The 25,686-nt window shown below is 49.5% G+C and overlaps 1 protein-coding gene across 1 annotated transcript in view; it reads right to left on the bottom strand.

Moving 5' to 3' along the window:
- Positions 1-3,690: 3,690 nt before the first annotated feature.
- Positions 3,691-25,686, bottom strand: part of DAP (death-associated protein) — a 67,469-nt gene continuing 45,473 nt past the window's right edge. Inside the window, exons 3-4 of the mRNA XM_012650009.1 lie at positions 5,304-5,346; positions 3,691-3,881 (exon numbers count right to left, since the gene is read on the bottom strand). Coding sequence (XP_012505463.1) covers positions 3,768-3,881; positions 5,304-5,346 — 157 coding nt within the window. The 3' untranslated portion in view covers positions 3,691-3,767. The remainder of the gene's footprint in view (positions 3,882-5,303; positions 5,347-25,686) is intronic.

A 25,686-nucleotide genomic window follows, 5' to 3' on the forward strand; every position in this document is an offset into this window, starting at 1 on the left:
TGAATAATGCTGCTATAAACACTTGTGTACAAGTTTTCGTGTAGACATGTCTTTTCATTTGTCTCAGGCGCATACCTAGGATGCACTGCTGGGTCATATGGTAGCTCTACGTATAATTGTTTGAGGAGCTGCCAGACTGTTTTCCCAAGTGGCTGCACCATCTTACAGTCCCCAAAGCACCATATGAGACTTCCGATTTCTTCACACCCTCTTCCACACGTGTTATTGTCTGACTTTTTGATTCTAGCCACCTTGGTGACGTGGTACCTCACTGTGGCTTTGATTTGCCTTCCCCTGGTGACTAAAGATGTTGAGCATCTTTTGATGTGCTCATCGGCCATCTGTGCATCTCTCTTGCTAACAGTGGCTTTTAACACTGGCCACTGAGCCTCAGTCTTCCCATCTGTAAAATGGGACGACCACCACCAAGGGAACACTCTCTAATAGAAAGCAAGAAGTGGGATCTGGAAACTCCATGACTCTGAGCTGAGGACACATGCGGCCGTGAGCTGTCTGACATGCCACTGGACCCAGCGGGCAGACAGCCCTCCAAAGACAGCAGCATCCTTTCGTTTCCCTGCCTCGCGCAGCCAGATTGGACTGCTCCATGGCCAGTGACGCTCTGTCAGGAATCTGCAGCCGGTGAAGCTGCTTCTTTCTCACAGTGACGTGTTCTCAGAAAAGCAATTTGTTAAGAGAACTAAATGGGGTGAGCTGGGAGTGAGGTGTGTGGCTTTCCAGCTCATAGCTGGTGTTCCAAGTTGAGTTATGTGCCCCCTAAAAGATAGGTTGAAGTCCTGGCTTTCAGGGCCTGTGAATGTGACCTTCTTTGGAAGCAGGAGCTCTGCAGAGGTCGTGGGGAACATGAGGTCACACTGGGGTAGGGTGGGCACTACCTTAACGACTGGTGTCCTTAGAAGAGGAAATTTGGACACAGACACACACACACAGGGCGATGGCCACGGGATGGCAGAGCCAAAGGCTGCATTTACGCTGCCACAAGCCCGAAACACCGAGGATTGCCAGCCACCTCCAGAAGCTGCAAGAAGCCAGGACGGGTCCTCCCCTAGAGGCTTCAGAGGGAGTGTGGCTCTGCTGACACATTGATTTCAAGCTTCTAGAGTCCAGAACTGTGAGAGAATACGTTTCTGTTGTTTTAAGCCACGCAGTTTGTGCTACTGTACTTTGGACACTGATATGGGTGACAGTGATGTTTACTGATGATGTGGCAAACCCTTGGGGGTCCTGTTCCGTGTTTGCTGTGTGCTTGGCATTCAGCCCACCACCATCTATCCACTGAGGACAGACTCTCTGCCCAGTGGGACAAACTGAGTCAGCCCCTGGTTGGTGTCCTCAGCTTAGCCTGAGAGACAGGATGCACGAGCATAAGCAGCAGCGTCAGAGGCAACACGAAGGGCAAGGCCAGGGCTGCTGGAGGCGCAGATTCTGGCCGGGACTGCCACACCCGGGGTGCTGAGTGTGGCCCCTGGTCCTTCCTGACAAATGCTGTGCTCAGTGAGAAAACCCCCGGACCCCTCCCAGGGCAAATTCCATCATCTGATTCTGGATCTCTAGGTTGAATAGTTGGGATTATTTTCTCATCTTACTCGTAAGGGTTACAGAGACCTTTTGATTAAAGCAAATGTCTTGTACATCAAAGCTGCTCACCATTACCCCTGGGCTTCCTATTAATCATCGTCTCTTAAATCTGTTCCCAAAGAGCCTCCCTAGCACAGGGCCAGCTGCTGGGCCCCCGTGATACGTTTTAATCAACGGTATTAAGCTTTTCCATTTTATGACATTTTAAGTAGATGATTAGACTCCAGTCACCAGGTGTCCAATAGTTTGACTTTGTGTCTGGGAAATAATTTTTGAAAATATCCATCATGTACACATGTTTGTATTTCTACGGAAACCATCTGGCAACTCTGGTAAAATGCAAAAAGGAATCTCTGAAATACAAGAAAAAACAAACCATGAGAAGAAATGCAGAAGCTTTATTAGAATCATTATTATTCTTGAAGTTAACAATTGAGAAATTCATTTAGGAAAACATTTTATATTCAATGATCTAGAACCCACAGACGCATGCCAGATCTAGATACAAGTACATGAAAATTGCACCTTTGGGAACGACGGCCCTCCCTCCAGCTGCAGACTGGAAAGCACTAAGGACGCCTCTGAATTTCTGTGGCGGAGGGCGCCATGGTCCCACGCCTGGCCTGGTGCTCCCGGGCCCCTCCCGGGCACTGGCTGCAGGAGGCACTTGGGGAGGAGTCTGCTTGCTCAGTACTTCATGGCAGCGAGGCCGGTCAAGGCTGGGTCTCCAAAAGCCACCTTCGGTTTATACCAACTGAAGTGACTAAGAAATTCAAGATGTGAGCACACAATGCCTTGAGGGTTACACACTGGTTTCCTGTAGGTCACTCGGAGGGGAAGCCAGACACTGCCTTTAAATGTGAGGCTGAGCCGTGCCTCTCCTTCTGGGTCCGACCAGGTCTGCTGCTGCTCTACCAGCTGGCGGACGCGGGATGCAGAGTGGCATCTGCAAGGCTGGCGCCGCGGACGCTGCTCACGGCACACACCGACCTGTAGCCAGCCCACTGCTGGTGGGCAGGACAGTCGGGCCGGCCCCTCCGGAAGCCCTGGTCCCGGAGATTTTGACACCTGGCTAAACGTAGGTGTGAGGCCGGGAGCAGTCTAGGGGAGACCCTACAGCAATCAGAGGACAATCTGATGCGCCCGAGTGAAGATGGGCCCAGGCAGAGACGTCCAGGGCTTCTGGACAGTCACACTGGTCAACAACAGGCTTTCCCAGCTCAAATGGAATGTGGTGTTTTGCGTCCCTAGGGTTTTTTATCTGGTCTTTCCTTGCTTTCAACTCTCTTGCTCAGGTGTTCCAGAACTAGCTGTGAGTCTATTCCTCTACTCTGGTCACTTCCGGAACTCAAAAGCAGCTCTAGAGATGATTACCAAAAAAAAAAAAAACATAGGTTTACCTCAGTTTCCCCAGAGGAGCCGGTTTGGCTCGAGGCCATGCCGGGCTCGCCACGCTGAGATCTCAGTGCGGAGGAACGGCCTCTGAGCTAACCACCTACATCCTCATTTTCTGGCACATTGACTCCTGGAATAAAAGAGCCATTTCAAAAAATACCTGTTTTCTTTTGCTTTTCCTGCGAGTGCTTGGGTCACCTTATACAGCGATCCCTCGGCGCGGGGGGAGGGACATTCAGTGCTGTTGCTGCTTGTTTCCAGGGCTTTGCTGCTTTGCCTCCCTGAAACCTGCATCTCAGTTGACTCCCTTATTTCTTACTCTCCCGCGGGTGTGAAGACTTCATCGTCCTATTACTAAAAAGCATGCAATGATTGAGCTTTCCCCTAATCTTAATCTAATCCTCCCAAATTTGTGCCTTTTTGTTTTTAAGACACAGATAGGGATTTCAGGCGACTGCTGAAACAGAACTAAAGCTAAAGTTCGAATGACTTCATTTTACTCACATCTTGGCAAATTCTACTAATGGCACTTCTAGGGGGGCAAAATGATCCTCAAATGACATCCAACCAGAGATCCCTGTGAAGAAAGTTTGGGTTTGAGCCATTCCTAGTTTCAAATATGGAAATTTAAGGCAAAGGAAGGGGCACTTTGCTTTGTCTTAGATTTCCCAGTGGACAGCATTCTGAAGAAAGTGCCAGTTCTCTCTGTCGGGGGACACCAACGCAGGACAGCCGGGGCACTGCCGGTGACGGCACCAGGCTCTGGGCGCCGCTCACTTGCGAGGCTGCTGGATGTGCGGCGTCCTCGGGGAAGGATGCTTGTCCATGGAGGCGTGGGGCTTCTGGTGGGCCACCTGCGCGGCTGCTGGGGGGAAGTCTTTGTCACCCTGTCAGGAGACACAGAATGCAGGGGCTGATCAACCATAAACACCCGGGTCAGTGAGTCAGGACTCCCCCACTGCCCCCACCGAGGCCCAGTGAGTCTACCCAGTGTCCCCGAAGGGTGAGTAAGGGAATGGTGCACCGGTCAGCAGGTGGCAGCCTGTCTCTTGTGGCTGGCGGGGGGCCTAGGCCATCAGAACCAGGGAGTGCAGGTGGCACGGAGGCCACGCACCATCAGCATGGTGAGAACGCTTGCCGGCTCTGTCCCGTGCCCTGAGATACAGGAACCACACAACTCACTAGGCCCTGAGTTGGGTGTTGGTGGCTTTCTTCTGTTAGATCTGCTTTTGCGATCATTTAAACTGGGGACAAGACAGGACCAATACAGAGTCTTAAATTCAAATTTGCTGCTGCACTTGTGAGCCAGGCCTGGGGCGCTGGCCGGGAAGGGACACACAGGGCGGCTGTGGGATAGAGCTAGAGGCAACCTGCCGAGGCCCAGAGAAGGAGCCTACTGTTTTTCCAGAGAGGGATCCGATGGCTTCAATGGCCAGCATGGGATGTGTGACCAGGGCTGACGCCTGGCCCAGCATGGGCGGGCTGGAGCCACGGCGTGCTCTGGCTGGGCCAACTGGCCGAGGTGCTGGCATTTAGTTTTCTCTCATGTGGTACACATGCCACCTATCTGTCCACAGGTCTTTGGATGGCCACAGTCACAGCTCTGCCAACAGTGAGCAGTCCTCAACAACGGCATTGTTTCCGGGCATCTTATAAGGACTCGAATGTCCTGAGAGCAACAGAGCCACAGACGGCGTTACTGCGGGAGCTGGTGGGACGTCAGCAGCTAAGACAGAATGTCGGGTCTCACCAGAGGGGGACTCCTGAAAGGTGAAGGAAGGGTGCGACCCAAACTGCAAGTCTAGTCTGGGATCTGCAAACGGAAACAGCCACAGATCAGCCGTGGCCGTGTGCCACTAAAACCTAGTCCGCGGATGCTCTATTTGCAGGTCGTGTAATTCTCACGTGGTGCCACACATAATTATTTTGATCTTTTCAATCATTTAAGAATGTAAAGTCATTCTGAGCTCACAGATCACTTACAAACACCTGGCCTGGGGGCCATAGTCTGCCGACCCCTGGCCCGGCGTGAAGAGGAGGGAGGTGGGTTGGGGGGAAGCGGAAGGCGGTTCTGTGGCGCCGCAGGTCCGCTCTGCTGGGTGCTCCGTGCTCCGGGTTCCTTCACGCATTCCTAACTACGAGGCCATGCTCCGTGCAAGTGTGACAGAGGAGAGAGCCGCTGGCCCCCGGCTTGACGACCAGTGTCGCCTGGCTATTGCAGGCCGGGTTTGACAAGACCAGCAGGAGCTGGGCGGTCACGCGCTGACACGCGAAGGCCTCGCATCCACCGTGGGTGCCCCTGGACTTACCCGGGCGATGACGCCAGAGATGAAGACGGTCGGTTTGGGTGGGCTGGAAAACAAGAAGGGAAACGGCGACTTAACGGGACGATTCCTAAGAGGGCAGGGACGGCAGGCAAGGTGTGGACGAGACCGTTCCAGGGAGCGGAACAAACGACGCCACTTCAGCACTCGGAGGAGCGGGGAGGACGTCACGGCGGGGCCCAGGCCCTCGTCTTCCTCAGCCTAGTTCGGGCAGTGAGCGAGAGAGGAAAAGAGATGGCAGCAAACGGCAGCCCGATCAGCTAAGAGTACCTTCTTTTTGGTGTTGTTTGTCGGTCAGTCCTCACAGCGTGCTGTGGCAAGCCCGGCCGTTAGGTCCGGGGGACCGTGGCACTTCCCTGGAGAGGGGAAGGGCAGGAGCCTCGCACGGACGACCCCAGGGACCGCCTGCCTCGGAAGCCACGGGCTTCCCCTCCAGAGCCTGGCGGCGAGACCCCGGGGCTAACGCCAGCCTCCTGGCCCCTGGGATCTCCCGGTACTGTGAGAGCGAGGTCCTCAGGAAGCTGTTGGCACCTCTTAGCATTTTAACCCACACCGACTCTGCAAAACTGCCGCGTGCTGAGGCCGCACTGCGGCGCCACAGTAATGCACTTTCAGGGCTGAGGAGCAGACAGACCCAAACGGGCTCAAATCACCTGTGGCTCTGCGCTGGAGATAATCACTATGAACACGCAGGGTGTCCGCCCAGCCCTGCTTTCTGTGAATAGATAGGTGCACACGCTTGCTTTCTTATTACGCTCTTTCTTACAATAGTGGCCGTACTCTTTTGTCATCTGCTGTCAGATGATGAGAATACAGTGGGTGTCCTTCCACGTTACTGTGCACTCGTGTTGGACGGCTGCATGTACCGCAGTTTAAACGCCAGGCCACAGTGGGGTAGCACACAAGGTGTGTGCACCTCCACCAAGAGTTAAGGAGACGCGAGAGCAGGAGGTGGATACAAGGACAGCCCAGCGGGGACAGTGCGAGCGGGGTTGCTCCCGGAGGGGGGCGGAGAGAGGCATGGGTGGTTCTGCTTCAGCCGGGTCCTGCTGGGCAGAGGGGGCAGAATTCAAGTCCTGAGCTCCCAGCCTGCCTCGTCCCACTTCTGCTTCTCTGCTCTGCAGCTGCTGGTCTTTCTAGGGAAGCCACTTGTCTGAGCTGTGTTTTGCTGCAGGCAAAAGTCCCAGTATTCAGAAAGTTCACTGACTGTTTACTTCCCCCAAACACCCCAAATTTCCCCAAGTCATTTCTGTTACTTCATGAGATGAAGAAACTTCAAGTTTTACTAAGCAGCATAGAAATGCCCGTATACTACCTTGCTTTTATTTAGTGTTTGTTGTGTGGTTAACTGGGTTGGATTTTTCCCCCTTTACGTATATAATTTAGTTATAGGATTAATAGCCAGCCAGAGATCGGTAAGTTCACCTCAAGTTTAAGCCCCCCCGGGCAGTATATTTGAATTCATTTGGATTCTTAAAGCACATCTTGCCGAGACTGCTCGATACCACCCACAGGCGAGGTCCACCACCTCCAGGGGGCTCGGGGCTCAGGGTTTTGCTTCCAAAGCTCAGGAACTGTGTCTGGATTCTAGCATTTTATTATTTTTTTATTTTTTATTTTTTTTGAGACAGAGTCTCACTCTTTTTTGCCTGGGCTAGTGTGCCGTGGTGTCCTAGCTCACAGCAACCTCAAACTCCTGGGCTCAAGCGATCCTCCTGCCTCAGCCTCCCGAGTAGCTGGGACTACAGGCATGCGCCACCATGCCCGGCTAATTGTTTCTACATATTTTTAGTTGTCCAATTAATTTCTTTCTATTTTTAGTAGAGAGGGGGTCTTGCTGTTGCTCAGGCTGGTTTCGAACTCCTGAGCTCAAACAATCCGCCCGCCTCGGCCTCCCAGAGAGCTAGGATTACAGGCGTGAGCCACCGCGCCCAGCCTGGATTCTAGCATTTTATAAACACTTTGGAAAGGAATATGGAATTGGTAGCACAGAGGTTTGTTAAAGTCATTTTGAATGTTCTTTTAAACATCTAGGAACAAACAGCCTGAAGTAGGGATGGCCCCGCTGTGATACAGAGTCACGCGGTATCACCTTCCACAGCCCTCTCTCTGCACCAAGGGTGCACTACTGTCCTAGTCATCTCCACTTTTAATTCGTTTTTTAATCTACCTCAAAGCTCTGAAAGGCACAAATACAGGAGGTCTGCCACTCCAACAACTTGGCAAGAACGTCATCCACAGAGAGTAAATCTAGTAAGAATAAATGCATAATGAAGGGGATTAGCTGCCCCACCCACAGCGAGCCCTGAAAGGTGGCTGAGGCGGCTTGGGCAATTGCGTATGTATACAAACGTTCCCCCCTTCTGTACACACACACACACACACACACACACACACACACACCATTGTATCTCCTTTCATTCAGCTTCACCTGCTGCACTTCGCAGACATTGCATTTTTTACAAATTGAAGGTTTGTGGCAGCTCTGTTGAGCACATTTATCGGTGCCATTTTTCCAACAGCACATGCTCACTTCATGCCTGTGCCACATTTCAGTAATTCTCACGATGTTTCACACTTTCTCTTTATTATTATATCTGTCATGGTGATCTGTGATCAGTGATCTTTGATGTTACTATTGCGATTGTTTTGGGTGCCAAGAACCACGCCCATATAAGACAGTGAACTTAATCAATGTCGTGCGTGTTCTGACTGCTTCACCAACTGGCCACTCCCCACCTCCCTCCTCAGCCCTCCCGATTCCTGAGACACAACAATATTGAATTTAGGCCAGTTAATAACCCCACAATGGCCTCTCAGTGCTCAAGTGAGAGGGAGAGTCCAGAGTCTCTACCTTTAAACCAAAAGCTAGAATTGATTAAGCTTAGTGAGGAGGCCTGCCGAAAGCTCAGGCAGGCTGAAAGTTGGGCCTCTTGTGTCAAACAGCCAAGTTGTGAATGCAAAGGAAGAGTTCCTGAAGGACGTTAAGAGTGCTACTCCAGCGAACACATGAATGATAAGAAAAACAGATTTACTGCTGAGATGGAGAGAGTTTGAGTGGTCTGGACAGAAAATCAAACCAGCCACAGCATTCCCTTAAGCCAAAGCCTAATCCAGAGCAAGGCCCTAACTCTCTTCAATTCTGTGTAGTCTGAGAGAAACGAGGTAGCTGCAGAAGAAAAGTCTGAAGCTAGCAGAGGTTGGCTCATAAGGTTTAAGGGAAGAAGCCATCTCTAGAACATAAAGGTGAAGCAGCGAGTGCTGATGGAGAAGCTGCAGCAGGTTATCCAGATCTAGCTAAGATCACTGATGAAGGTGATCTTAGCTACACCAAACAGCAGATGTTCATGTAGACAAAACAGCCTTCTGTTGGAAGAAGATGCCATCTGGGACTTTTATAACTAGAGAGGAGAAGTCAATGCCTGGCTTCGAATCTTCAAAAGACAGGCTGACTCTCTAGTTGGGGGTTAATGTAGCTGGTGATTTTAAGTTGAAGTCAATGTTCTTGTACCATTCCAAAAATCCCAGGGCCCTTAAGAATTATGCTAAATCTACTCTGCCTGTGCTCTACAAATGGAACAACAAAGCTCGGATGACAGCACATCTATTTACAGCATGGCTTACTGAATATTTTAAGCCCACTGTTGAGACCTACTGCTCAGAAAAAAATGATTCCTTTCAAAATATTACTGCTCACTGACAATGAACATGGTCACCCAAGATTCCTCTGATGGAGATGTACAAGGAGATTAATGTTGTTCTCATGTCTGCTACCACAACATCCATTCTGTAGCCCATGGATCAAGGAGTAAGTTTGACTTTAAAGACTTATCATTTAAGAAATTTCATAAAAATTTTAAAAAATTTATAAAGCTATAGCTGCCATAGATAGTGATTTCTCTGGTGGATTTGAGCAAAGTAAATGGAAAACCTTCTGGAAAGAATTTGACATTCTAGATGCTATTAAGAACATTTGAGATTCATGGGAGGAGGTCAAAATATCAACCTAACAGGAGTTTGGAAGAAATTAATTTCAACCCTCATGGATGACTTTGAGGGTTTCAGGATGCCAGTGGAGGAGTAACTGCAGATGTGGTGGAAATAACAAGAGAAGTAGAAGTGGAAGTCCCTCAAGATGGGACTGCAATGCTACAATCTCAAGGTAGAACCTGAACGGACGGAGTTGCTTCTCATGGATGAGTAAAGAAAGTGGTTTCTTGAGATAAAACCTACTCCTGGTGAAGATGCTGTGAACATTGTTGAAATGACAACAAAGGATTTAAAATAGTCCATAAACTTAGTTGGAAAAGTAATGGCAGGGTTGGAAAGGATCGACTCCAATTCTGAAAGTTCTACCATGGGTCAAATACTATCAAACAGCATCTCATGCAATAGAGAAATCTTTCGTGAAAGGAAGAATCAATTGATGCAGCAAACTTCATTGCTGTCTTATTTTCAGAAATTGCCATGGCCACCCCAGCCTTCCGCAACCTCTACTCTGATCAGTCAGCAGCCATCAACATTGATGCAAACCCCTCCACCAGCAAAAAGATTACAGCTGAAGGCTCAGATGCTCGTTAGCACTTTTAAGCAATAAAGTATTTTTAAATTAAGGGGTGTGTGTGTGTGTAGACATAATGCTATCACACACTGAAAAGACTGCAGTATAGTGTAAACATAACTTTTACATGTACTTGGGAAACCAAACATTTGTGTGATTCACTTTCCCACAATATTAGCTTTATTGTTGTGGTCTCGAACTGAACACACAGTCTCTCCAAGGTATTCCTGTACATGTGTATACATTCATTGTTGAAAAGCAGACAGCAAAAAAAAAGTTAAAATTGCTTATAATTCTATATTACTGTGTATGTTTGTGTTTATAAAATAGACACACAGAGAACTAAACTGTTAATATAAGCAAGCCGCCTGTCAAAAGATGGCAAAAGGCAGCCTCTTCCATAATGCCTAACAGTGATACGTAATTTTCACGTAACTCTTCCTTTGACAGAGCATATGTTGTGTTCCAGAGTTTCATCAAGTTTGACCAAAAGGCCCCCGAGCTCAACACCTTTTTCCATCTGTAATTAATAGCATCTTAAATTGGTAAACAATTATTACATTTATGTAGTAAAAACACTTTCTAAACTCTTTGAGATGCGGTGCCTTAAACAAAAATTCACAAACAAAAACCCCTGGTAAAGAGAGTCCAGGTGCAAAGCTGCGCTTGCAGAAACACATGTGTTTCAAATTCCATTAGGGTTCCATGCAAAGTATAACCTACATTTCTGAGATTCTATAAGCTGTAATAGCTGCTTTGAGGATTTATTTAATCTGATGAAAATCATTCTGACAGATGCTGTTTTGAAGACGCAACATTATTTTCTCTCAGGAAACAGAGACAGTGAAATTATCATCCCTGCCGTCCCCATATCCTGGGGCCTTTCCAGGCTTTATTGAGATGTAAAGGAACTGCAAGGCAGGCAGAATTAGCCAGGATTACGGTCGGGGTACCACTTCCTCACACATCAGCAGAATCTGCAGCTTTCACACCTGGACTCCGCAGCCACCAAATGTGTGTGCGCACAGGTCTCTATCGTTCACGGTTAAGGACCACGTCAGACTCTTAATAGCACCACTTGTCCTTGACAAAAGTTCCCTGTTATTTATTTTCTAAATTTTCGTAATAAATAAAACTTATACTTTATTGGAATTTCACAGAAACTACAGGCAGGCAGGATAAAATGCCAGAAATGCTCAGCGAACGAAGGACCCTGTGCAACGCAAATGTCATAAAACTGAGTTTGATGGTCTCGTCTTTAACGGAAAGTCTTGAGAGCTGAGAAACCCGAACTCATATTTTTAAAACTCCCAAACTCCAAATTTCAATATATGTTATTTAACGCGATATATCCAAAATATGACCATCCCAACATGTAATCAATATGAAAATTGAGATGACTTGATATTCTTTTGTTTCTGTTCTAAGACTTCGCGACCTTCCTTCGTCAATGTGGGGCCCAGACAACGTGCCGTTTCTGCCTCAGTTCGGAAAGGTCTAAAGCCACACTCTCTACGTGTTAGGGCTGGACAGACACCCTAGTGGCGAGCTGATCTGCCCCTCCCAGGTGGATCCTGTGCCTTCGCACTTCTCAGACAAGGGCTCCAGGGCCCTTGGGGAGTGGCCTGGGATGTCTCCCAGGTGACCTGAATTCTGGCTCCCTGCACTTCATCCAGTGGCCGCACCCTAAGTCTAAGGGCTCTTTATGGGAGAGCGCTTCCAGATCTGAAGAAGGCCACCATGGGCTCTGGGCATGCCTTTCCCAGATGCAAGGGCATGATTTCAAATTCCTTCACTCTCTCGGGCCCTCCCCCAGCTGCATCCTGGTGTGGTTTCTAGAGTTTTACCCAGAATTGCACATAACACCCCACCGTACCCTGCCAGTGCCGCAGGACACCTGTGTTCCGGCAGTACTTTCTCCTGGGCTACCGAGAGCAGGGCAGCCTGGGGAGATGGTTCTGGGCTCCCCCAAAGTAGCTAAGATGGCAGCAAAGGCATCACTGAAGAGCTGCATTTAACTGAGTCATTTTCACGTTAGCAGTTTTGCTCTGGGTTCAAGGAAGTCCACTCAAGTTATCCTCTGCAAATGCTTTCTCCTCTTTGTGTAAATACACTCTAAAAACATCACTGGGGAAGTGTTTATATAGAAGGTGAGGACACGCAGGCTTTAATGTGTTATTATTTTTTCTAAAGGATGGGAATGATCTTAGGTGATAATAGCTACTATTTATCAATTGCTTGCTATGGGCCAGGCATGGAGTTAAGTGCTTTACTTAGAATTACTGTATCTAACCCTCTCAATCCTGTGAGGGAGGAACTGTTACCTCCATTTCACAGATGAGAATGGTAAGTCAGAGAGGGTCAGTCATTTGCCTGAAGGTTGCTCAGCCGGTAAGCATGGGAGACAGACTTGGAACAAGAGCTACCTAGGACACACGATCTTGGCCACCAGCCCACCCAATCATTTTAGGGGGCCTGGGGGCCTCAGTGCTTACGTTCTGTCTTCTGCATATGATTTAGAGATGCAGACTTTTAAGGTAAGCAATTTAAATGTAATCTAAGAGTCCTTTATTCAACCAGCCAGTATAATATATTCAGATCTATCTAAACATTTACTTTCTGACTTGATAATGGATTTTTCCCCTAAAAACTATCATTTATGTCTACAGCACTTAACTAGCGTACAGAGCACTTCCGCATAAATTATTAACTCATCTGATTCTCTGCAGCAGGTGTTATTTCTATTTTATGGAGGAAGTAGTGGCGCTTCAGAGACGCTGAACCCTGGGGGCAGATCCCGAAGGGAGTGTTCGGGCCAGTGCCCTTGGCTGGGTCATCTGCACGCCCCCAGCCCAGACATCGAGGTTCTCGAGTGTGAGGAACGAAGTGCAGCGAAGGCTTCCAACTGTCCATGAGATCAAGACGCGGACAGCGAGTTCCAAGGGGGAGGACGGCAGGCAAGCGCAAGTGGACCAGCGCGAGCGGGCTCTGACGCCGGGTGGTCTGTGTCTGAGTCCTGGCTCTGCCAGGGATCAAGTGCTGGGCTGGTGTTTGACCTCTCTGAGGCTTGGTTTCATCTGTAAAATGGGCTGGCGACGCTTCCCATCTCCCTTTGTGCTGACGAAAGCCAGTCGTGGGGTGCACAAGGGCATGCGGGTTGCAGAGGGAAGACCCGACGCTGGAGCACTGAGCAGAAGGGAGGGCTACGCTGCGATTAGCTCCCACCACACAAAGGGAACGAGGCCCGGGGTCCTCTTCCTGCACACTGACGGAGGGGCGACGTGGGGTGCAGCCCACCTTGCCATCTTCCTGCCCACCCTCCTCGTGAAAGCACGGAGCCCGTAAGGCAACTCGGAAGCAAATTCTGAAACTCTGTTTCGACTTTGCTCAGAATCTGCGGCTCTGTGCTTTTACAGAGCTTACAGGAAAATACATTCCCACCTGGGGTGATTTTATTTCCTAGTAAGTAGATGGAAAACAAATCCTTTCCTGCCATTTTTAGTTCTTGAAGTATCTTCCTGGCTTGGTCTTAATTTATTTGGGTTATTAATTTTCTGGACACCAAAATAATAATTAGCATGGCTGGTGAGCAGAGGGAGATTTCCCACTCGACTGCACCCAGACATTTCCTGGTACTGTCATTCCTCAAAGTTTGACAGTCGAGGCTGTTTCCCGCCTTTGGCCTGCAGATGCCAACTTTCCCACAAGGTGGCACTGCCGGTCCTCTCAGCAGCGGCTCCCAGGGCCCAGGCAGGCTTTGGCCAGCTTGGCCAGCTGGGCCAGCTCCAGGATAACTAGAAGCCGTGCGTCCACTGCAGGCCACTGTCACCCTGGGACAAGAGCGCGCTTCTCCCTGAGGCGTAGTTAATGGTGCAGTGAGTCTGACTAAAGGCAAATGAAACACGAAAGTGGTGTAAACACAATTCTGAACCTGAGAAAAAAGAACCTAGAACCTAATTCCTTCTAGATTTGGTATACGGCATTTATAGTAATTTTCAAAAGGGCACAGCCAAAGGTACTCTTCTCGGGGAGAACGTTTGCGCTCGTGTTCACACTGGCTGAATAACAGCTCATTTCCACGAGGAGGATGCGGTTGCGTAACACTGGGAAGCCTTCGCAGAAGAGGCAGCGACGGCGCTGACTGCCCTCTGCCCTCTTCACACCTGCTGGCCCGAGGGCACTGCGATTTCAGGACAAAACTGTGCCCCCGGACCATGTCCCGGCCTTTCTTCAGAGCCTGGCCCAGGTCTCCTGCGGGAAGGATGCTCGTTTGGGGGTTCAGAGATACTTCTCTCCAGGTAACATTCCACCCACGAATATCTGGCCAATTGCTGATCTAGGTGTCAAATTCACCCACCCACCCACTCCGTCAGAAAAGGCCAGAAGCCAAGTACTAAGTGTGCATCGCCCGTAGCTGATGTGTGCCACAGGCACCCAGAACATACAGTGAAAGCCACCAGCTGTTTTAAAAGGGGCCAGACAGCCCCGGAAAGCTGCTCTAAGCTCCATACTCGCCGCATCCCAGAGGAGCTTTGACTTAGGGTGTTTCCCTTCTCCTTCCTCCTTCTGCTCTTACCTTACTCTCCCTCCGTCCCTGGATGCAAAGAAGAGAAAAGAAACACGGCAAGCATTCTAATTTCTTATCTCGCATCTCATGGATTTAGCAGACAGTGATCTCCCTGGGCCCCTCGCAGTCTTTACCAGGGAGGGAGGGAGTTGGTCCTCGGCCGGGCGCGGGAAATCCCAGCTGTTCTGCGGCTGTCTCTAAAGCTCAGAAGACTCAGATGCACAGAGGACAGCCGAGTACTGGTGCATTTGAGGGCCTGGGCTTTGGAGACAGCTCTGCATTCGGATCTCAGTTCAGACAAGTAGCCTCTCTGAGCCTCGGTGTCCATCTGTAAAACGGGAACGATAACCTATTTCACAGAACAGTTGGGGGGTTTAAATAAAATGATGTATTCACTGTGTTTGGATTTACCGCCACCGACAAGCTCATATTTAGTGGCAATAAGTACTGAATTTCTTATATAAAGACAGTCCAGAAGTTGCTGTTTTGTCTTCTAAATCATAATGTAAGAATTCCTTCCTTCCTTCCCTCCCTCTCTCTTTCAAGACTAGAGGATTTCAGGGTTTCTTAGAGCTTCTTTGAAGAGCGCCAGGGTGCCCGCCTGGAGTCTTCCTGCTCCTTTGCTGGCAGCACTGTGCCCTACCAGGGGCAGCACTTGAGGCCTCGCAGTGCGAAAAGGTTCCCGGTGCCGGAGGCTGAACCCTGGGCACCTCCACTCCCCGCATATCCTGAACCGCGCAGACGGTTTAGGGTGACAGAAACAGCTGCTTCCTTCACTTTGCTACGTGCTCCAGAGAAGGTAACTTTTAGGAAGAATGTAGGTTATCATTAAAGGCAAGGGACAAGTTTTAAATTAAAAAAAAAAAGCATGTGCATGTTTTACCACGGGGCAGTGCAGAAGGTACTAGGGGAAAGCCTGCCTGCTGGCTGTCTACACAGCTACACAGCTGGAAGATGCCGCTGCGGGTGGGCCGCCGCTGAATATGCTAAATCAGCGCTGGACACCCCTTTGCAATATTCCGAAAGGCTCCCAGGCACTGCCCTGGGAAGTGCCTGCCCACAGTGGCTCGTGACACAGCGGTTACAACAGGCACACGTGGTTACCCGGCACGGCTGAGAACAACCTGCGTGATTATCAGTCTGAAAAACTAGCACATGTGTGTAGACACCTCACAGGTTACTTGATTTCAGTAACACGCTTAAAACTATTCCACCTCTGAGTCTGAACACATCTTCAGAGCCATTCTGTAGGATTTCAGTTATGGGGAAGTGACAGTGAGTGGTTAATGCCGATTAGATAGGTGCTAAAAAATCACAGTGTTTATCATCTGCATCGTGAAATAAGATCTTAAGGTTCGAGGGTCATGTTTTAAAATGGTCTGATTGTTGGGAGGAGAATGTCCGTGGCTCAAAGTACAAGGCATGTATTTTACATAGGATAACTATTACAGCCTTAAAATGGAAAATGATCATGTAAGTAGAAAAATCCAACAAAACAAATGGCTAATAAAATTGCTATTAGAAAAAAAGTACACATTAATCACAGACACACAAAAAAATCTGGTCTGAGTCTACTTCCCTCTTCGGAAGTGCAGGTGGCTGACCTTAAGTGGGACCAGCTGTCGCTAGGATGTGTTTGTGGAGAACCCAGCAACAGAAGAAGATGGACGCCAGACTTAACTTGCTCTCGGGGTACTTTCGGCCCGGTCTCTCTCAGTCCTGGGAGTTACATGCCCAGCAAGAATCAAAACGCCGCCTGGGAGCACTACGCGCAGCTCAGGCTCAAGTCAGATCAGGAGCTTGCCAACTGCCCTGCTGTTGGACTCACCAGTAATTACAGCCTTAACCCACCTTCGCCCGTGTTTATAGCGAGCACTCGGGAGTATCTGAACAGCACAGGTGCACGGGGGTAGACTGTGGTACCGACTAGTGTCCAAGTCACCTACAGTTTGGGTTTTGAGAAATGCGCATGGAGCTGCTGATTCGAGTCCTCACTCTCCCCGTGGTGTGGACTGGTCACGACGCTCGGATCTTCTCCAGTGATCACTCCAGGGTACGTTAACACACCGGGCCCTAAGGTGTATTTGTTAATGAGTTGGTTTCATTTATTTATACACTATAGTATGCGTGTGAAGCACCAAGCAGGCCTCAAAACCAGGAAGCATTTGTGTTACCTCTGGAGCCCTCCTCCTTCTTCCTGCCTGTTCGGTAGCTGGAGGGACATAGAGACTTGTCCCCACTTCTCACCACCGTCATCTTCTTCCTCTTCTCCACTAACAAGCATTTGGTGTTCACCCGCAACGCGGGGTGCTGGGTTAGGGGCTGGGGCGAAGACCAAAGACAGGGCCCCTCGAATACCATCAAGAGGCCAACGGGGTACACTAACGTGGAAAACAAGTTATCATGGTTTTTCAGAAACAAGGGTTGTCTCTGTTTTGATGTGGCTGGTCTGTGGCAACTGCAAGAAAACTAAGCATGTCCTTGTCGATGGCAGGGACTTCCACAAGACTGATGCTCTGTCAGCACCTCTTGGAACTTGGCAGATGGAACTTGGCTTTCCAGTGAGGAAGGAAAGGGCTGGAGCAGGAAGTGAAGCAACCATCCAAATGCGTGCGGCACCGGACCCCAGCCTGAAGCTCTCACTGCCACCTCCTTCCCTCCAGATGTTCCTCTGGAGGTCTTCCTGGAGGCCCTGTCCTTTGCTTTCCATGGGGACAGCAAGATAACAAGTTTTACCACCAATCAATCCCACCAATGAAGCCCTCAACGTGCCTTGTTATTTGCAAAGGCAGGAGGCGGATGCCAGGATGACCAGGTGGCCTCACGGGACTGAAGAGACCAGGCTGAGCACACTAAGGTCGTGAGTTCTACCTGAGCCAGGGGGCTCCCAGTTCAACTCTTTGAATCTCAGTTGCCATATCTGAAATAAGGAGCTAACTGTCCCCTCCGGAGCTCACAGAAGATTAGTACACATTAATCACAGACACACAAAAAAATCTGGTCTGAGTCTACTCAGATCATAGGGGAAGATCGAGTGAGCTCCCAGGTGTTAGGCACGCAGCACATGCTCGGTGTGACTCAGGGAGAAAACTGCTATGACGTTAGTGTGCAGATCAAAGCAGACTTCTAAGTCCAAATGACAGCAGGGAAAAGGGGAGGACGAAATTACGGTTATAAGAATTAGAGCAGAGGAGCACTGTCCTTGCACGTGGAGGAGGTTCCAAATCCATGCCAAGGCTCGGGAACCAAAGCGAGGACTGCCTGGTGCTCTGCGGAAAGGACTGGACAAGAAGCAATCTGGAGAGCTCCTCACTTGGAGAGACGGGGGCCCAAGGCCACACGCACAAAGAGGGTAAAGATGGCACTCTGGGCTGACCCCTCCGCAGGCTGGACATGACATGATTCCAGGGAACATTAGGGCTCCATGTAAACGTACCACTTAAAAGACCAGAGGAGAATTTATGGTTTCTGCTCTTTACTTTGAGACGGCACGCATGAGCAGACCCCCACGCCACGGCCGGGCAAGCCACCCACCCACCTTCCACCTGAGGCCACATAAAGCGCAAGAGCAGCACCGCTGTGTTTCTGGGGAGGGTAAGGCCTGCCGGGCCATCTCTAATCACAGCTGCGACCACCACAAACCACTGCAAGGGTTAGAGTGCAAACTAATTTCAGTGAGACAACAGGAGGAATCAGAGGCTCTTTTGTTCCCCTTTTAACACCTGCTGGGCCCTGCAGGAAGGGGCGTGTCCTCAGGTTGTGCTGGGGAGCCCCGGCAGCAGGCCGCATGCTGATCTGTGCGTGCCCACCCTGACCCATGCCCATCCACCGAGCAACCACCCAGAGCTGCCACCGTGCTGGGTGCTGGAGACCGACACAGATGGGCTGGCCCTGCTGGGGCCAGCTGCATGGTGGTGCTGGGCTCAGGGCATCCAGGACCCAAGGGTGACTTGGCCCACTTTGCACACTAACCCAGGGCATGTGCTATAGGTAAGGAAACCCTACTGTTTTACACTTGGTTATCGAAAACCGGAACACACTGCCTGACCAATACAAGTCCTTGTGCTGACAGTGGAAGAGAACGTGAGAAACCACAGCTATCCCAGAAAATCTGGGCCGTGCGGCCCCTGCTCTGGAGCAGCAGGGGGAACTGCCTGTGCCTGCACTGGTCCAGCATCCGAGGAGCGAGCTGTAACCTTGGAAACCAGAGGGAAGAACCCCACGGAGAGGTGACACCCAGGAGTAAAAGCACCCAGGAGTCTGCTGGGACACACGTGGCTACGCGATCAAGACCTGAAGCGCCTGTTAGCTGTGAGGATTTACTTCCCAAGGAAACAGAGTGCAGTGTTCAAAATGGCACACACGAACGAAGCACCCAGGTAAAATCATTTGCATCGATGGTGCTTGTTTTGCAAGGCAGGTGAGGACGCACGGGAGCAGTAACTCAGACACCGTTTTAAAAGAAGTCAGTTCTAGCATGTACAAAGAACGCACGTCAAAGAGGAACTTTTTTCAAGCTCAAGATGTAATTTGTGGCTTTTCCTCAGCATTTCCCTCCATAAGGTACCAATTTGCACATAAAGAAAAAACCAGCATCTTTATGGTTCAGTAAGAGGGCTGAGAGAGAGAGCTCTAACACGGTTATTGGAGATCTAAGTGCAAACATTTTCTGCACTGTAGTTTCTAAAAATGATTGCAATGGCAGATGACATTGTATTTGTCTTCTATCCTTTTCTTTAAAAAAGTGGGAGGTGAGGAGGGCAACTAACCCCCTGTCATCTCTTCTCTGCCTGGTAGAGGGAGAACGCGCTTTCCCCAGGGGACAGAGTCGGGCCTCGAGCTATCCCTGGGATGGTGATTATGTCCCTGACTCCCTGGGAAGGTCTGGATTTAGGCATCTGCCCTGGTGTAATTATAAATAGCTCCTTCTTTCACTCTCAAAAGCACACCAGACTGAACACAACGTAGGGTCACTCCAAGCTGAGACACAAAATTCTAGAATGGTCCTCAGCTTTGCTGGGACTCTCAAGAATTTCATTTTCCACAGAAGAAATGCTCAGATTTCCTCTGCTTGGTGCGACCTTCAACTTGAGCCGGCTGGGAAACACCGCCTTGCAGGGCTGGCTCACACGTTATCTTCCCACGGCTTCCGCTCAGCCTCCCAGGGCAGAGCTTACACTTTCCCCGCTGCGTTCCCACAAGAACTTCCCGCCTCCTTGTATGCCAGGCTCCCCTTCCAGGTCAAGGACGATGTGGGGGATTTGTCATATCCCCAGCACCCAGCATTATGGCCCGGGGCACACGGATCCTGAACAAATGCTGTCAGCACCCGATGAACTTCACTGGCCCGTGTTCCTCTGCACAAGTCTGCAGTGGCAGCCAGGGCGTGAACCAGCCAGGGTGCTTAACCAACGGGGGGCTGTTGCTTGCTCACTTCTGAGGAATGTACGTAACTCCTCACGCACTGCTAGCCTCGAAGGCTTTCAAAGGAGTGATTAGAGATAGATTTAATTTTGTTATCTAACAATCTGGCCAAGCCGGATTGGCTGACAACGGGGCGATACCCTAGAGTCCTCAAGCAAACAGGCTCTTCCTCCAGCTCTTGCTAGACTGAACTTGAAGATTAGTTTTTCTTCCTCTTAAGAGGGATCTCAGGCTGAGAGGCACTTCTTCAGGTCGAGTCAAACTTCAGAATGGAGACAGAACCACGAGTTGAAACTTAAATGATAAGAAGAGTTCATGAGGGGCAGCGAGGAAGAGAGGGAGGGGTGTGTGGTTATCAAAGACCATTTTCAAGAGTCTGAATTAACAAATTTAATAGGAAAAACTCTATTTACCTTTCATATGGCAACTGGCAGCTGCCAACAAGGACTGGATTTCTTTGCAGGACTCTTACCTAAAGATCTGGAATGGTTCGCAAAGCACAGGTGACCTGGGTGAGACTCAGGCTTAAAGGTAGCTTATCTTGTAAAGGAAATGATGTCCTTTATAAAGTGTGATGCCACTTATGGCTAAAACACGCATGTAAAAGGGACCCTAACACCCAAGGCATTTTCTAAGGAGCTATGAGGGAGACAGCAGTGTGCAGCCATTGTTCTTGCCTTCAGCATGGACGATCTAACATGCTTTTCCTCTTCACCTAGGTTCTCAAATACCTGAAGGACCCGGGTCTCAATTTTGAAACCTTCTTCTCCTTACCCAGGGCCACCCACGATTTAGTCAGCTGCAAGTAAGTATTAGGAAACTGCCTATTTCTGTGGATTTCCATTTACCACCAAGCACGTAAAAGCAGAAGCGAGGTACAGGGCTCTGTGAGGAACGGCTCACTTTGGGTGGTGGGTAACACCTTACAAAGGAGGGGGCTCCCAAAACACAGTGTTTACCTGTTGGGACACGAGAGGATTTTTTGCCCTTAGAAACAATATCGATGATGTGTACGTCCCCACACTCTCCCATAAGACGTGTAATGCAAGTGTAGGATAATAAACGCTAGTGTCCCGAGTCTGGCCAAGAGCTGGGACTGACTTGTCGCTGGTTTCTGCAGAGCGGTGGCAGCCCTGGGGCGGTGGGGACTGCCGACCCCCATATGGGCAGGTCTAGCTGCTGTACCTCAGGTACTTTCGACTTGGGGGCAGTTGTGTGGGATTCTACTTTAGAATTCTGGAAGCATCACTAAGGAAGTAGTCTGAAGTTAGCTCTAAAAAGACTCTTTTCCCTAACAATTAAAAGAAATATACCAAAGGACCCATAAGGGATGAATAAATTATTAAACTATTAAGAAGTTGCTATAAATATGCAGTGTTAATTTAATAATTCATAATGGACTGGTACAACAAGATGTTTAAGGCTCATAAAATACTGCTGGCGGTAGCTAGCATCCCGGGGCACGTGTCAACTGCTTCTCTACACGACAGCCTGGGTGCAGGAGGGCCAACAAGCCTTCCCCTGGCTGGCCTCCCAAGGGCCCCTGGTGAGGGGATGTGTCTTCACCAGCTCACCAGCCGGCCAGGCACTGGCTTGCCTCTGTGGCTTCAAGGGGGACGCAGCAGGAGGGAGGAGGAAGGCATGGCAGTGAGGAAAACTCAAAAGGGTGGGGCCACCTCTTGCCTGAACTCGGGAACAGAGCATCCTGCCCTCGAGTCCCCAGGCCAGCCTGGGTGGCCTCATCCTCACAGGTGCCTTTGCGCCTCCATTGCAACCCCTGGTCTCTTTCACCTAGAGCCTTGCAGGTGAGACAGGCTTCAGAATGCAGAGTTTCGAATTTTATAAAGGTAACATGTACATACCTAAACAGTATACAGTAAACACCCCCAGAGGGGCATGGGGCAGCACCCCGTATCCAAACCCATTAATTTTTCTACAGCAATATGTATGGATGTTACGCTAAGTAGGATATATAAGGACTATAAACAGCCTCACATCAGTTGAATTTTTGCCACCATGTGAGTTTTAGTGTGAAAATATGAACATTTTGCAGTTTTCCAAGTCCTCCAGTCTGTGTATTTGCTTGTCCTGATGACATGGGCACTTTCTGCTCACTACTTCCCGTGCACCTCTGCGCTATCGCCCCCCCACCTCCGAGAAAGGGAAATGGATTCGGAACAGACAAGACAGTAAAACTGTCCAGAGGTACGAGATCACTCCTGGATTGCAGGAAGCAGCTCTGGTCGGCTCTACACATTTATCTATAAAGAGTAAAATTGGATTCATTCAATTAAGGGAAACCTTGGCAAGGCAGAATGAAACAAACGCCATCAGGGGATTTCTTCCAAATTGTCAGCCCTCTCTCAGCCTTTTCTGGGATGACGGAACCGAGCACCAACAATCCGTCCTCGGTTTGCGTGCCCTTTCACTGATTTCAGAGCCCGTTTTCCTGCAGTCCCTCGATCTTCTCTGTGCAGTGTGTAGGCAGCGAGCACACAGCCAGCACGGACTCCCTTTTATACAGACGAGAAGCAGCTTAGAGACAAACAAGTGCCTCCCCTGTGGTCATGGGCCTGGGAGGAGTGGAGCCAGAGTCCCTGGCAAGCTCTGCCCTCCCTACACTTGTTGCACACACACTGTCAGGACTGTGGCCCAAAATACGTTCTGCCAGGCTCTAATCCCCAGTGCGACTTGAGTAACCTATGGTCAACTAAATTCTGGAAACACTACTTCCTGCATCCTCCTCTCAGAGATGTAAATGCCTCTTAGCTATTAGGGCTCCGAGCCATCTCAGGGCAACCTGATTAACTTCCCTTAACCCACGTTACCAAAATGCATTAGGATAAGGAAGCTTTTGGGCAGCGCTCCCATCGGCACCGACCACTCCGGTACACACTGCTGAGGATCCCGAGGCATGTACTAAAGGCAGAGTTTCAGTCGTGTTCCATATTTTACATAGAGTTGAAAGTGAAAGAGCTCTACCTCGAAGGCTAAAGAGAAAGCACAGTGTTCTGCTGGGAGGCCCCAGTCTGCGGGTCCATTTCTCCGTCTTCCATCTTTTTCACCACCACCGCCAGTCGCCACTGGGCCATGTGCTGTTGGGTCACTGATCATGGGTCTGCCCAGCGACAGCCTGGGCTCACTCCACTGCTGTCTGGGGCAAGCCTGAGCAATCGGCCCCCAGCCTGTCAGCCACCTTGTCATTTATGGTGAAAACAAAAGCATGCCGGCCTAGGGCCGAGTGCCCTCATGGTATGTATGCACTCCCTGGGCAAAACCCGGCAGACAGTGGGCATTGTTAATGGAGAAAGGGGAACTCAACTTCTGTCTCAGATGCTCTCTGACCTCCTGCCCTACTCAGAATCACTTCTCATGGGGGGAGCAGCGGATTTAAAAGTAAGGTACAGGTATACCTTTGAGCTCTGACTTTCTTTTGGAATTATTTAATACATCTGCTTGTTAGAAAATTGAGGAAATTATGATATCCTTGATGGAGTGAGAGTGCTGGACCAAGCGGGCATTAGAGCCATGAGCCACGAGGAAGTGGCACTCATTTGGGGAATTACTGTCCCTGCGATCGTGGGAGATCCCTAGAAACAAAGCATTTCTCAAACATGAATTTTATTAGGGCAACGGGAAAGAAGGCACAGTCACCAAACTGGATGGGGAGAGCTAAGCTCGGTGTCGGCAGTGACATCACATAACACAACAGGAGAGGATCAGTTAAAAACCATCAGTCAGGGAGTGAGCCGGGCCAGCACCGCCCACCTCCTGCTAGAACATGCCTGTCGGTTTCTCCATGTGGAATGAGCTCCACAAGGAAAACAGGCAAAGTGTCTTCCCAAACACATTTTGCCTTAAATATTCTGTAATAACTAGAGCCATCCACTTACAGTGTTAGGATTACTTCTAGTTCCAGGTTTTGACTATACAACAATGGCGATAAAGACTAGCCATGAGCATGCTACTAGTAATAGCTACTGTTTCCGTCTTACTCTGGGCCCAGAACGATTCTGAGCACTACAGACACATTAACTCACATAATCTTCACATCAGCCCGATTAGGTAATTGCTATTATTAATCACAATTTATAGATGAGGACACTGATGCACAGAGAGGTTCAGCAACCTGCCTAGGGCTACACAGCTAGCAAGAGGGGGAGCCAGGATCCAAACTCACAAGCCTAACACCAAAGCCCAGGCTCCCAACCACAGCAGATGCTTTTCAAAGTCCGGACCTCAAAATGCATTAAGGCCCTATGTGGCTTGGGCATGATTTTGTGAATTTACTCAAATGTTACTTGATTTCTAAGAAAATCAAAAATGGACAGACAGACTTGTTAAGACAAACTCACTTCACTAATCAATGACCAGGTGGTTGAGAAACGTTTTACCCTGGAGGAATTTCTTGTAACAGCTTATGAGACAAAAACGATGACGGGATTTATCAAGGACACACTTCTACTAACCTAAAAATGGTATCCAAATTTAATGGCATGTTAAATTGCACATAACGAGGAGGCCGACAGGTATGTGCACATAAACTGCACGTTGCGGGTCAGAGCACTGGCTGGAGAAAATCGGGAAAGAGTCGCCCGCTAAGCGCTCGGCGCCCCAGGAATCCCTGTGTACAGGGCACGCTTCGAGTCCACCGTCGTAAACAGCACGAACCTCCACGTCTCCCTCGCGCCCCCGCCCCCGCCATACAACCTGCCCGAGGGCGCTCTCCTTCCTTGATGTGAACTCCCCCAACTAAGGGGAAAGGGTGGCAGGCTAAGTTTAAACCCACATGGAGAAGTCAGAGGGGATCAGCCTTAAGGAGAAGCATCGGTCTGTCCCCAAGTCAGTGGGCTACAAGCCGCAGTGTGGACAGCACGGTTACTCTGAGGAAACACATTGAATGGGAACAGCTTCCTGAGCCTTCCCTTTTCTCCATCGTCATAAACAATTAGTCTGAGTCATTGTGCAGTTATGCAGGCAAACTCCTACACGCAGGTCCTCTACGAGAGCAGGGTTTGGGGACAGCAGGTGACGCTCTGACCGTGGTCAGATATTCTCAGGACCTCTAACCAGATGCACAGGAGCACAGGGAGACGGTTGTGCTTGTTACCGGGTGAGTGATCTTGCAGAGGAAAGCCTTATTTGCTTGGATTTCACTAATTTGAAGCTTATATTCATTGGGCAAAAGGTTATAGGCAACATGAACAAGATGGCGGGAAGAATACTAGACCTCCTTAAAAAAATGAGGTTTGGGAAATATCCCAAACACTCTATGATGAAAATTTACACACAAATAATTGATATGTTTATTACAAATAACTTACTTGTGCATTAAATCCTGTCTGCTCTGTGAGGCATTTACTGGACACCACTCTGCTGGCTGTTAGGCAGGTCTGCACTACATGTGATCATGAAAGCAACACCACATTTCTTTATAAATATTTAACAATTAGGACTTTTAAAAAGCACATCAGACTACCATTCGCTGCAGTTAACGCAAACAGGTGAAGTTCTACTCTGTGTGGGTATACTTTACAAATGTTTTCAGTTTGCTATTCAGAACATGTACACACATTCCTGTAAAAACCCAGACAAATAACTCGGGATGGAATGTAAACCAAAGTCCGGCTCCGTGCCACGTCACAGCTGTCGAGCTCGCACAGGGTGCCTGCTGCTTGGTGTGCAAGACGCAAAAGCACCTTACTCCCAGAGAGGACCAAGGCAAACACGGTAGCACGCTGAATAAATCCCGCCCCTGGAGAAGGGTTGTGAAAGGTTCTCGCAGCCCACTCAGGCCTAGGTGTGCTCAAACCTCC

Source organism: Propithecus coquereli, unplaced genomic scaffold, assembly GCF_000956105.1.
Source record: "Propithecus coquereli isolate 6110/MARCELLA unplaced genomic scaffold, Pcoq_1.0 Scaffold309, whole genome shotgun sequence".
Lineage (NCBI taxonomy): Eukaryota > Metazoa > Chordata > Mammalia > Primates > Indriidae > Propithecus > Propithecus coquereli.